Source organism: Alligator mississippiensis, unplaced genomic scaffold (assembly GCF_030867095.1).
Source record: "Alligator mississippiensis isolate rAllMis1 unplaced genomic scaffold, rAllMis1 scaffold_133, whole genome shotgun sequence".
Taxonomy (NCBI): Eukaryota; Metazoa; Chordata; order Crocodylia; family Alligatoridae; genus Alligator; species Alligator mississippiensis.
The window spans coordinates 15,318-28,869 of NW_026775371.1; the positions used below are offsets into that span (position 1 = coordinate 15,318).

Sequence of the window (13,552 nt, forward strand, 5' to 3'; positions counted from 1 at the left end):
CTTTTCTCCAAGTGAAGCCCCTTGCCGACCCGCTTTTCTATTGCTGTAGCGCAGCGGTGGGGGACGTCCGGCCCACGGGCTGGGTCCGGTCAGCCGGGGACTCCCTTTCCCAACCCCCGTGCCTGCACGGCTTGTGCCGCTCTCCAAGGAGACCCCACTCAGCCACGCCGCCAGCACGCGGCAGAGAAGCGCAGGGGCTGCTCCAGAGGTGCTGGGCACGGGGGACGGGCGGCTTGCTCCGGAGCCAGCGCAGAGCCATGGTCTGTAGCCTGCACGCTCCGGGCAGGGCACGTGATTAGTTGTGAGTTCAGAAACAACACTCTGCTCACTCCAGTGTTGAACTAACAGTCATTTATTACGCCCACTCCTGGTGCGTGAGAGGAACCAAATGCCCACCGGCTCCTCGTGGCAGCGAAAATGGAGTCACCAGGGCCGCAAAACTGCCACAAACAACTAAACCCTGCAATGCTGACCACGGGGGCCTTGGCCTGGAAGGGGCAGTGCAAGCAAGCACAATAAGACACAACAGCACGCACGCCGGGGACCGTGGCTCTGCCCCGGCTCCAGCAGGCTGTCCCTGCTAGGGATGCTGCCCCCACACCCTGCCACCCAAGCACCCCTGTCCCCGGGGCACTGAGCCGTCATGTACGTGCACGGGGTCCGGGTCCGCCTGTGCAGTCCAACCCCACGTGTGGCCCTAGATGTGGTGTGGGGCCCTGGACTCGCGCACCAGAAAGCTTGAGCACCGCTGGGCTCAGACTCGGAGACGCATCAGCTTTCACGAGCACGCGCTCACCTCCTCACACGCTATGGCAGGAGGTGCAGAGAGCAAAGGACAGGGCGTGGAGGGAGGGGAGGAGAGGAGAGGTGGGAGGACAGTGCTGGGAGAGGAAAGCAAAGTCCCAAGTGACAAACCACGGGGACGGCAGGGATCTGTACATGAAGGACGAGAGCTTGGAGCCGGTCCCTCCCAGGCTGTGCGCGTGGGGATTGGGACATGAAGCAGGTGCTGTGATGGAGACCCCAGCCCTGTCCCCACCCCGGGGGCACCGAGGGGTGGCAGTCGGGGCGCGGGGAGGGGACAGTCTGTGCCCCCCGCGGGTCATGGCAGGGACAGGGATTCCCTCAGGGCTGGGCTGGGACCGGGCACAGGGTCAGGGGAGCCGCGTTGGTGCCCCCAGCATTGACACCAGGACTGAAGTAAGGGCGCAGGGTCCCGGAGAAGGTGTCAGTGAAAGTGAAGAGATGGGACCTGTCGGTCACGTTGTAAAATGAGACCTCGCCCCCATCGTAGTCCAGGAAAACCCCCACCCGCCTGGGCCTCACGCACACGCGGAGGGGGGTCGAGGGGGAGGTGAGGGCCTTGTATCCCTCGTCCCGCAGCCACACGACCCAGTATCCATCGCCAGGTGACAGTCTGACCCTCCCCTTCCTGCGCACAGACTCCCTGCACACGCCCAGGGTCCAGCGCGTCTTGTCTCCCACCTCCACCTCCCAGTAGCGCCTCCCGCCCGTGATCCCCTCTGACCCCAGGACACAGACACAAGGGTCAAATCTCTCGGGGGTGTCGGGCAGATCCTGTCGGGTGTCTCCGTGTCTCACACATTTCCGATCCTCAGACAGGACGAGTTTGGGATGAGCCGTCCCTGGGTCCAGAGTCACGTCCACTGGGGAGAGAGTCACGGGTCAGGGCCAGGGCAGGCGGTCCCCGCGATCACGGGGAATTCCCTGCGTCCCAGCACTCGCGGGTCGGTCCCTGCTGGGAAATCACCATCGCCCCGCGGGGAAATGGGGGAACAGGAAATGGGGAGAATGGGAAATGGAGGGAACAGGAAAGCATGACATCCCTACTGGCCCCTTCCTCCCCAGGGCAGTCCCGGCCTGGGTACTGGAGTCACAAGGGGGAAGGGACATGGGGTGGGGGCAGGGCAGGCCCTGGGAGGGGGAGGGACATGCAATGATGTCATCCCAGCAGGTCCCTGCCCTGCCCCTCCCCCACACCCAGCGGGGCTGCTCTGCCTGGGGGGGCAAGAGGAGTGGGCTCCAAACCCCTGCGCTGGTGTCGCGGGCGCTGCTGGGAAGGGGGCGAGGGGGGCGGCAGGGAGGCTGCAGGGAGGGGGCCGGGCTGGGAGACAGCAGGGAGCAGAGGGGCCCAGCAGAGCAGCCTGCCCGGGGGAAGGGGTGGCAGGGGGGCAGGGGGCAGGGCCCGGGGGTCTCAGTGCTCTGGGCCGGGGTCACTGGGTGTGCTGCCGACAGCAGGTGGGTGCTGCCCCTGCCACCCCAGGCTGGGCTGCTCTGCCCCAGCGGGGACCCCCATGCCCCAGCCCTGTGGGCACAGGACTGCAGCCAGGGCACCCCACAGCCAGCGCCGCCCCAGAGCCCAGCCCAGGGCAGGGCCGTGCATGGGGCTGGGCGCACGGGGTGGGGAGGGGAGGGAAGGGCAGGGGGAGCACAGACAGGGGCATTAAGCGCCGCAGAACAGGGCCCATTGCTGGCGAGTCTGGGGCAGTCGAGCGGGGAGGGGGCATTTCCCCACTGACTGCCCCAAACCTCTGGGCTCAGCTGCACAAGAGACATGTCCCAGCCCCCCCGCCGTGTGTCTGCTCTGGGGGTCTCCACCGGAGGAACTGCACTGGGACAAGGACACCCCGTGTACACACGACCTGGGACACTGCTGGGACCGGGGCCATCTGCCCCCAGAGCACTGCACAATCCCAGTCCCGTGGGCCCAGGTGCCGCACTGGCCAGCCTCCATTGTGCCAGAAGCTGCACATCCCGATGCAGTTTCCAAACACATCGCAGTGACCCAGGAGCAGAAATCCCAATGGCTCCCAACAGGACCTGGGATCCGGGGCCACTTGGGGCCTGGGGAAATGCAGCCCTGGGAAACCACAGGAGACTCGTGCAGCACTTGTGCAAGGGCAGGTTGGGGAGGAGGAGCAGTCTGGGATGGGGTCTGTTCAGAGCACCAGTGTGAATGCACCTTCCCCCTGCTCTGTCCCCAGACCTGCTGTGACATTTGCCCACTTGAGGACACCGACCCCTGCTCCCACCCAACACCCAGGCTGAAAACAGAGACTTCTCCAGCCCAACTTCTCCTCCCAGAGGGATTTTTCCGCTGTTGTGAGCTGCACAACTCCCCTACAGCCATGCCCAGGCACCCCCAGCATATAAAGTGCTGGCAGGGACTGGCTCACATCCCCAGGGAGCGTGTGTGCTTTCCACCCCCCCCACCCCGCAGCCCCTGCTCACTCTCAACAACCAGGCAGGATCAGGGCAGGCTGGGGGATCCCTGCAGGGTGAGAGATCTCGCACCCTGATCTGGGTGCAGACTGGCCCAGTGCGGGCCCTCCCCATGGTCAGTCTGGTCGAGGCTCATCTGACCCACAAGGGATGGGGACAGGCTGGGATTGTTCATGCAAGTCACCCGTTGGGAGGACAAGGTCCAATGGGGACAAGGTAGTTGAGAAAAAATTAGGGTAGACATCAGGAAAAACTTTGATTCCGTAAAAGTAAGTACAATGTGGAGCACACTTCCAGCAGAGGCAGTACACTTGCCATCCCTGGAGGCGTTCAAGAGGAGGCTGGACAAGGACATCTTGGAGCTCATTTGAGCCCAGTTGCCTCCTGCCCATGACAGGGGACTGGACTTGGTGATCTTATTGGTCCCTTCCGGTTCTTCTTTCTATGACTGTGACTGTGTGCGTGTAAGGAGTGGGACATGCTGGGTTTCATTGCAGAGCCTCTTCCATTCATGAAGGGCAGCCCAGCTGAGCTCAGCTGCACCTGGGCCCAGTCCCAGCTCCCCTCTAAGCAGCGCCTGCTCTAGGGTCTGGACAGCTCCAGCCTGACCTCCCCTCCCCAGTGTCCCCCAGGGGCTGTGATCTGTGCACACCTGCTCCTACCGCACAGTGCCCCCAGAGCTTGGCCCAGGCCCCAAGGACTGCCTCCACTGTCCCCTGTCCTCACTCTTGGTAATCATTCGTCCAGGGGCAGGTCCAGGCAGGGTGTCCCCGCAGGGCTGGAGATCTTACACCCCACTCTGGATGCAGACTGGCCAAGGCCAGGCTCTCCCCACACTCAGCCTGACTCCAGCCTCATCTGACCCACGTGGGGAAGGTGACAGCTCTGGGCAAGATAAGTGGGATACCTCAGATGTCCCTGCCAAGCCCGCACCATTCAGGAAAGCCTCAGGGCTGATCCACACCACAGACTGAGCTGGGGCATCAAAGCCCCTTTAAGAACGGATGCCTTGACTCTCCCAAACCCAGTCCCGGGTGGAACCAGGTGCTGGGCTGCAGCTCTGTGTGGGCAGGACTGCACTGGCTGCTGCTTTGCACCATCACGGGCAGGAAACAGCTGCAGAGACCAGGCTGGGACCTGCCAGTTGGGTCCCTGTTCGTTGCTGCCTGGAGGGGGCTGGGGGCTGTGGGCACCTGTCTGCACTCCCAGGGCAAGGCCAGGCCTGGCTGAGGCTGACGTCTGGGCCACCTGCCCTTCCTGCTGCCTCAGGGACGGGACCGTTCTGCCCCGTTCTGCCCCTCAAATGATCAACCAGGTGGATCCCTGTTCCTGCTGTGGGAGGGAGCAGGTAGTGACAGGATCAGGGCTGGACAGCAAAGTGCTGGTGGTCTGAGATTATCCTCTTGCATGTGCCCCAGGCCCAGTTCCTGCCACTCGATCTCCTGTTTCCAACTTCCCCTGTCCCCACTGGAGTGACCCAGCCGTGCCCTGCATGGAAACTACAACGGGACTTTTCCCCTTGCCGATCCAGGGACTCTCAGACCTGGGCTGAGCAGACCGCTGCAGGACTGCAGAGGCTCTCTGCCGACACATCAGTCGCATCCCCCTGTGCTGTGTGTGCTACACCCCCCAGTGCACTCAGCACCGCTCTTGCCAATGACCCTGCCATGTGCTGCCACGTACCTGTGAATTTCCTTAGCATTTCCACCATCCCTGGGATGCTGCACGGGGTCTTCAGCTCTGTTGAAACAGCTTTTGTTTCCTGAAGCTTCACATTCTTGCTCCTAAGAGGAACATATCCCCCAGCATCGCTCAGCCCAGCTCTTCCACATGGATATGCCTGCCACAGCCCAAGCAGGAATGTACTGGGTGGGGGAAGGGGAAGATACAGCACCTGTCCAAGGTCCTTTTCACATCCTAGAAAGGGAAAAAGGTGGCTAAAAGTGAATATTCCCTTGCTGGGTGAAACCATCTGTGCCAACATTTAGGGAGTTTATGACTTGTCTGTTCTATGGGCATCATTTTTTTCAGTGTGAAAATCCTTATGTCTGCCTCTGCCTGGTGCACTTGAATGCAGCCAAGGGGGATGAGCCATTTCTCTGCTATCACCTCTGTCTCAGCATTACTTTGCTCTGAACATTTTCTCAGCTACCTCCAGATTTCCTGATTTCCTTTGCAGCTGCTGACAGACATGAGAAAACCAAATAAACTGTGCTTTACTGGAAGAGGCCGAACGTTACTTGGACCCGGCTCCACAGCATCTCTCTAGATCACACGGTTCATTAAGGCTTTTTGTGGCTTTAATCTAAAGTTGATTCAACCAGCTATCAGATAAAAGCTCCAAAAAATCCCTGTGGAAGTGCCCAATCTATACAGATATTGGGCAAGCCATGTCCAACTATTGTGCTACCATTTCTGGACATGTGCTGGGCTTGGCGGAGGGGCACACTGACCTTAAAGTCAATCCCTTTGTTTTCATTTCTGTAGGCAGCTTTTATGTTCAATAACTTGGGGCTTCTCCCAAATCAGAATTTCCTCCCAGTACAGACTGGTAGATCTCTAGGATGATGGAAACTCTTGTCTGAGTCTTCGCTCGGTTTCCCCCAGTTCTGGGGTCCAGGCCGAGGGCTGCTTTGTGCCAGACGGCAGCAGCATTGAGGGGCCGGATCAGCAGCACACGCTCACCTTCAGCAGCTCAGCAGGTGTCTGCCGGCTCTTTTCCTTTATCTCCGAGATCAGCGTGCGCAGAGAGGAGCTTTGCCGGGAGAGTTGGGCTACGTTCGCCTCCAGGCTCCGCAGAGTCTCGCTCTCCTCCTCCTCCAGTCTCTGCAGAAGCCGCTGCTCCTCCTCGTTCACAAAGCGACGCAGCTTCTCGCACTCAGCCTTGATTCTCTCTCTCCGTCGCTTTACCTTGTTCTTCCAGAACAAGCAGCAAAAACAAGTGTGAGCTGTGATCTCCACTTTCAACTTTGCATTGGCAGAGGGAAGGCATGAATTCAGTGTGTGCAGCCCTTTGTCACTAGCTATACTCTCACCAGATATATAATACACACATTAGATATAGTGATGCACTATCTAGAGAAAGGATCACACAATGTCACTCGATGTCAAAGAGCACCTCACATCATGAAGTATTCGCTTTGGGTTAGAGGAGGGGGCAGAGACACTATGGGTCAAACTACAATGGGGCATGGTGAAAGGGACCTTATGGTAGGTGTCTACTACAGACCACCCGACCAGGGGGAAGAGCTGGACCAAGACTTCTCCAGTCAGCTTATGGAGGCAGTTAGGTCAACGGATGTTATTGTCATTGGTGACCTAAACTACCCAGACATTTGGTGGGAGGAGCAGACAGCCAGGTCTGACCGCTCGCGTAGGTCCCTGGCTGTATTACAGGACCTTCACCTTATCCAGGAAGTGCACAGCCCCACTAGGGTAACGCCTTGCTGGACCTGGTCCTGGCCATGGGGGATGACCTGGTGAGGGGACTGCAGGTCCTTGACCACCTGGGCAATAGCGATCATCACCTGCTGCATTGCACTATCCAACGCAGGGTGTCAAGGGCTCACACCAACGCTAAAGCCCTTGACTTCAGATGAGTTTAGGGGACTTCAATGAGCTTAGGAGACTAGCGGGGGAGGCACTGAGGGCCCAGAAGGTAGAGGAGATGGGAGCCCCTGAGGGATGGTCATACCTTAAGGGGCGATCCTCCAGGCCCAAAGGGTAACAGTCCCTGAGAAAAGCCAGGGGGTAAGAGTGCTCAGAAACCCCCTTGGCCCAGCAATGGCATCCAGCAATGCCTGAGGACTAAAAGGGGGGCGCACAACCAGTGGAAGGGAGGAGCTATCACCAAGGAGGAGTACTCCTCCGCGGCCCGGGAGTGTAGGAGGGCTATGAGGAAGGCCAAGGCAGAGATGGAGCTCAGGCTAGTGTTCAGGATTAAAGACAACAAAAAGTCCTTTTTCAAGTACGTTGTGAGCAAGAAGAGGGCACCAGGCAATGTAGGGCCCCTGCGAGATGCAAATGGTAATCTTGTGGCCATGTCAGACAAGAAAGCTGATATTTTTAACAGTTTCTTTGCCTCTGTTTTCTTGAACAGGGACCGGGACATCCCACCTACTAGAGGTAGGGACAATCTCAGGGATAGCTCTATCAAGCCTTCAGTCAGCAGAGATGTAGTCAGGGATCTTCTGGAAGTGCTGGACATCTTTAAATCTGCAGGTCCAGATGCCCTCCACCCAAGGGTGTTGAGGGAGCTGGCAGGGGTCATCACAGAGCGCTTGGCCCAGCTGTATGAGCATTCGTGGTCATCTAGCCAGGTGCCGGGGGATTGGAAACTAGCTAATGTGGTCCCAATTTTCAAGAAGGGGAGGAAGGAGGACCCAAGTAACCATAGGCCCGTAAGCCTCACCTCGGTGCTCGGGAAGCTCTTGGAGAGGATCATCAAGGAGCACATCTGTGGGGGGCTGCAGGGGAGATCATGCTCAGGGGCAATCAGCATGGGTTCGGCAAAGGCAGGTCCTGCCAGACCAACCTGATTGCCTTTTACGACCAAGTAACTAAATCCTTGGGTGATGGTGTCACTGGGGATGTAGTCTTTCTAGACTTTAAGAAGGCCTTTGACACTGTTTCTCACCCCATCCTCATCAATAAATTAAGCAACTTTGGCATTGATGCCTACACAGTTGAATGGGTAAAAAAATGGCTGATGCGGTGCACCCAGAGAGCAGTGGTGGACAGGTTGTACTCGACCTGGAGAGATGTGAGTAGCGGGGTCCCCCAGGGCTCGGTCCTCAGGCCAGCACTGTTTAATATCTTCATCAGCGACTTGGATGAGGGGGTGGAAAGCACGTTGTCCAAGTTTGCTGATGACACTAAGATGTGGGGCAAGGTGGACACACTTGAAGGGAGAGAGAGGCTGCAACTAGATTTAGACAGACTACAAAAGTGGGCAGACGAGAGTAGGATGGGCTTCAACGTAGACTAATGCAGGGTGCAGCACCTTGGGAGAAGGCATCCACAGCACACATACAGGCTGGGGAGTTCCCTGCTTGAAAGCACAGGAGCAGAAAGGGATCTCAGAGTCATTATTGACTCCAAGATGAACATGAGCTGCCAATGCCAGACTGCAGCCAGCAAGGCCAGCCAGACCTTGTCATGCATCCAAAGGTGCATCTCAAGCCGGTCCAGAGAGGTGATCCTCCCACTCTAAGCGACTGTGGTCAGGCCGCACTTGGAGTACTGTGTCCAGTACTGGGCGCCGCACTTCAAAAGGGATGTGGCCAGCCTGGAGAGGGTTCAGAGGAGGCCACCCGCTTGGTGAGAGGGCAGCAGGACGGGCCCTACGAGGAGAGATGGAGGGACCTGAACCTGTTCAGCATCAGCAAGCGGAGGCTGAGGGGGGACCTGGTGGCTGCCTACAAGCTCATCAGGGGGGATCAACAGCAAATAGGCAGAGCCCTTTTCTCCCCAGCACCACCTGGGGTGACGAGGAACAATGGTAATAAGCTGATGGAGAACAGGTTTAGGTTAGAGATCAGAAGGCAATATTTTATAGTTAGGGTGGCCAAAATCTGGAACCAACTTGCCAGGGAAGTGGTCCTCGCCCCTACCTTGGGCAAATTCAAGAGAGGTTGGACGCTCACCTATCTGGGATCTTGTGAACCCAGCATTCAATCCTGCCTGTGGCAGGGGCTGAGGCTAGGTGATCTGTTCAGGTCCCTCCTGATCCTAGCTACTATGAAACTATGAAACAATACTTTCACTCCACACCGAAAGGGCTGAAACCCAAACTGGGCATTCAGGATCTGGTGCTTCTGCAAAGACCCTGGGGCTTGGAGCAAAACCCAGTGGGCCACGGATCATCTCTGATAGATCTGTTGATGTTGGTGCTTTTGTGCCAGGCCTGGGGCTGTCCCTGGGTCGAGGATGCAGGAGGTGCTCCATGCAAAGAACTTCAAGCCTGTGTTGGCCAAGGGAGATGGATGGGAAGGACCCCAAGAGAGCCCCCTTCACCAACAGGAACTCTCTCCGTAGGAGACAGGCTCCTCTGCCAGTGGCTTGTTCCCTTCCAGGGTGGGGAAAGTGCAATATCCTAAAGTGACAGCCCAAGAACCAGGAAAAGCACAGGACATAACAAGAGACACGTGAGGAAGGGACTGCAGGGATGAAGAACGAGCCCGCACCAGTCCCACAAACCATTACCTCTGCCCCTGTGAGAGCTGCCCCAGGCTGGGGAGCCTTGAAGTCCCTGTCCATGGGCCCAGGGCAGGGCAACAAGAACCGCCTCCCCCTTGGCCCTGGGATGGGGAACAGCAAACTCCAGAGCCCCTTTCCCTTCATGCGGGGGCACCGCGGGTGAAAGAGCACAGGGCTCCCGTTCCCTGCAGGGCAGGGTAATGCAGAGTGCCCAGCCTGCCCTGCCCCAGGGCACCGCAGGAAGGGCTCTGCACCAGTCCTCTTCTGGCTCAGTGATGCCCATCGTGATATGAGGCATTTAGGTTTCAGAGAACTGCTAGAAAAACCTCACAGAAACCAAAACACTGATGTGATGGAAATCCTGCTGCGGTGCCCAGAGCCCTGGGACAGCTGGGAAAGACAGAGACACGGGCTTCAGGGTGTGCAGAAAGTGAAGCAGCTCTGGGAGCAAACATGGCTCCAGCTTGCAGAGTGTGGCCCATTTTATGGGAGGTAAAGTATGTCATCCAGGCCAGGAGCAGTGACTCTGTACTCCCCTGGAAGAGTGGCAAGGAAGGGGCTAAGCTGCCAGCACCTCAGCCCAGTCTGGTCCCAGCTCTCCCCCAGACCGCAGCATCCCCCTGATGTCTAGGAAGAGCTCCCTCCATGGCACACCGCCCCTGAGGGGGCAGATCTTACAGCTGCCCCCACCCCACACTGCCAGCTCTGCATGGGGATGAGCTCTTGAGGACACAAACTGGCACCTGCCTTCCACGCCGCGGTGCTGTCCTTCTCCTTGGACTCCATCGCCAGGGCCCTCTCCATCGCCTTCCTCAGAGGATCCAGGACTCGCTGGAGCTTCACCTGGCAGGAGAACCATCAGGTCCTTATTCCTGACCCTGACACACGCTGGGACAAGGAGGGCTTCATACGAGATCAGTAAATGTGCAGGGAAAGCAAGCAGCAGAAGCAGCCGTGTGTGGGGCTCTGGGGCCCCGGGACCAAAACCCAGCAGAGTCACTGGCCAGGACCGTGCCCAGGGCAGCGCCCATCCCCGCTCCTCTCGAACCCTCTTTGCAGGCTCTGGCTCAGGGGCTCTGGCACCGGGTACAAGACGCAGCTGAAACTCTGCTGTGAGGGAGAAGTCACCTCCGTGCTGCTCTGCAGACACACGTAAGGAGCAGGCAAAAACCTTCTGTTATTTAGCAGCAAAAAAAAATGGTGCAACATTGCCCTCCAGCACCAGCAAATTCCAGCTGCTGCCCCTCGACAGAAGTGCATTTCCCAGAATGCCCTGCATCCACGTGCCCTGCTCCCCCACTCATCTTGACACTAATCCATTCAACAGGCTGGGCCAAGAAGCTCATTCAGAAATGTCCCCGAGGTGTCTGACCCTGGGGGTTCGTGCCCGTCCCTGGGATGCACAGCTTCTCACTTAGCTTGGGCAGGTTTGGGAAACAGGCTTGGTTACCGCTGGGGCAGGAGGGGTGGGTGGCTGGAAGGGGGCAGGTCTGCAGCACACAGGCTTTGCCCTGGACCAAGGCCCTGTTGCATTTCCTACACCTGGTCCATCTCCACATCCCCTCTGGTCTCCTCCAGACACTCGTTCCACACCAGGGCCCGGCCCCTGTGACAGAGCCAGCTCCCATCCCTGTGCCAGGCAAGAAACATTGGCAGGGCAGGGTCCGAGGGCAGAGCTACTCGGAAAAGCCCAGTGGGGCTGCGTGGCCACGGGAGCACCCAGAAAAAGGGTCCATGTGCTGTCGGGGACAAAGGAGCAGGTTCCCTGTTGCACACAGCCATGTCTGGAGGGAGCCAGCTCTTAATGGTCCCCGAGAGCTCCAGTGGGCTCAAAAATAGGGACCCGGCACACACGACCCCGGCAAGGGGAACGCACGGCTGGTTTTGGAAATGCTGTGCACCGCACGGGGAGACGCAGAGCTGGGACTCCCAGTCCAGCACCAGAGTCCAGTGTGGTTCCCGGGAGGACAGGAAAGCTCAGGACCAGGCCAGTGAGTGAGACCAGGCTGGAGAAGGGAACTTGGTGGTGGGAAGGAAGGTAACGGACTGGGAGTGAGCGGTGCCAGACTGTTCCTAAAATGATGGAAGGGCCCTACGAGATTGGCACTTCATGCACAAAATTAGAGAAAAAAAGCAGGACAATTAATGTAATTAGTGTGAAGGAAGAAGACTCATAAATTCAGAAATAACTAGCTGATCTTCGATTAACCAAGGGAGATTGAATTAATTGATGATTAAGTGCTTAGCCATGGATTGGGTGGGACTGTGGAATTCATCTAGAATTAAATGACGAATTCATAGATAATTAATTTATTGTTGGGGGAATCAATGGAGGCTGGTGACTAATCATGAAGTAACCTCCTGTGGATTAAGTGAAGCGGGGGGATTCAGTGAGAACCACTTGATCTTGTTATAGGAAAGGGGGAGTGTTGAATTCACTGATAAGGAATTGCGATGCCGTGCACCATGGGAGACAGGGAACTCCACTGATGTTTGACTGAACTTCCATGGCTTTGGGGAATAAAGCAGCCAGTGAGCAGACAATGAATAGACTGAGGACTGACTGAAGTACCCTACGAAAGGCCTGAGGGAGCAGAGCAAGTGGCAACTGCTGACTGAGGGGTTCAGGATCCCAGGGGTAAGGTAAGGCTACACATTTCAACACCAGGTTGGGCGTAGAAAGGAACAGGCTGCAGGAGTGGAAAGAGCCTGTGAAGAGGCCGGTTCTCATCCAGGCAGATCTTAGCCCTCCTCTTATCACCTGACCTCTCTTCAATCTTCTTAACAACAAGGCGTGGGAGGTGAGACCGAAGGGAACTGGAGGCGGAGACCTGGACAAGAGAGGTGGTGGCTGCCGCATGCTCCTACCAGAGGGTGCTCTGTCCCCCCTTACCCCCACAGCCCTTCACGTGCTCTGACCTCCAGCACCCCGCACCAGCTTCCACCTCTGCTCGGAGCCTAGGGGCGGAGCTGCCGCACGCACTTCCGGGGAGACCGGGGCGCCTGATTGGCTGCCCGAGCGGGGCGGGCTTTAAAGCCGCAGGTGACGTAGTTCCCAGCACTCGGGAACCGGGAGCGGGAAGGAGAGGAGTCAGCGCACGAGAGGTATGCTGCCTGCCTGGAGCGAGGATTCGGGATGTGACGGAGGTAATTCAGGGCAGGATCAAGCCCACCGATTCCTACCCATGGTCCTAGTCCATGTGGGTGCTAATGATGCGACCATGGGCAAGCCGGGGGCAAACCAGGGTCGTACCAGTCCCGTCTCCGGTACACGCGGTCTGTGGCTGGCAGCCTGGGCACGCGGGGTGGGAGAGAACCGCGGGGCGGTTTTGCGCACGCGAGTTAGAATTAGTTACGGAGGCGTAATGGTTGATTGAAAAGATGGTTTACTTACACCCAAAGATGGTATTGGTGTAGGCTGGACAGGTTTCCAGGCACAGTTCCCGCTTGAACCCTCGTTGGAAGACTGACAAATCGATTACTCCCACGGAGTTTGCTAGGCTCAATGCCATCCAGGCTGTTTTCCAGAAGAGTAAACCCTGCATCAGATGTCGTCCGTGTCACTACTTAAATCTGAGGTGTCTCCCCCACCTTTCTGCATCCCCGTAGTCCTGACCAAAAGGTCAATCGCAGAGGAGCTCAGGTAACTATCACTTTCCTCCCCTTCCCCTTCCTCAGCATTTTGTTCCTTCACAGGCATCTTCCTGCTCGTTCCCACTGCTGTTTCCAGCACTTCCCCTTCTGTCTCCTGGACCTTTCCCCCTTCCACCTCTAGCCGCTTGTTCTTTGGCTTTGCACTCTGTCTCTTCTTTCTTTTTGTCATATTGAATGAAATAGTTTGAATGTTTGTAAAGGTTGCCCATTAGCCAGTTTCAGGAAGAAGATAAGATTTATCTCCTTATCTAGTTCATTGTTTTGGGGACTACGTGCAAAAGGTCCTGACTTCGCTTAAAGTCTTAATTTAAATTTCATCTTTAGAAATCTTTTACAAAGAGAGCAAATATCCTGAATTCCAAGAGATCAAACCCTGGGGCCTTTTGACCAGATTGGTAAGAAAAGGGCATTTGCAGTGATATGGAAGTTTCCCAAAGGTAATTTAAAATGCTCGACA

General features: G+C 57.3%; 2 protein-coding genes across 2 annotated transcripts; both read right to left on the reverse strand.

Moving 5' to 3' along the window:
- Positions 1–336: 336 nt before the first annotated feature.
- On the reverse strand, positions 337–5,023 carry LOC132247303 (E3 ubiquitin-protein ligase TRIM39-like). The gene is made up of 2 exons (XM_059720163.1): positions 4,927–5,023; positions 337–1,667 (listed from the first exon to the last, which is right to left on the reverse strand). Exons 1-2 carry the CDS (start codon positions 4,952–4,954, stop codon positions 1,126–1,128), a joined length of 570 nt encoding a protein of 189 aa, XP_059576146.1. The 5' UTR covers positions 4,955–5,023; the 3' UTR covers positions 337–1,125.
- Positions 5,024–5,055: 32 nt separating this feature from the next.
- Positions 5,056–12,445, reverse strand: LOC132247305 (E3 ubiquitin-protein ligase TRIM17-like). The gene is made up of 4 exons (XM_059720164.1): positions 12,361–12,445; positions 10,189–10,284; positions 5,929–6,159; positions 5,056–5,160 (listed from the first exon to the last, which is right to left on the reverse strand). Exons 2-4 carry the CDS (start codon positions 10,243–10,245, stop codon positions 5,056–5,058), a joined length of 393 nt encoding a protein of 130 aa, XP_059576147.1. The 5' UTR covers positions 10,246–10,284; positions 12,361–12,445.
- Between the last annotated feature and the right edge of the window lie 1,107 nt (positions 12,446–13,552).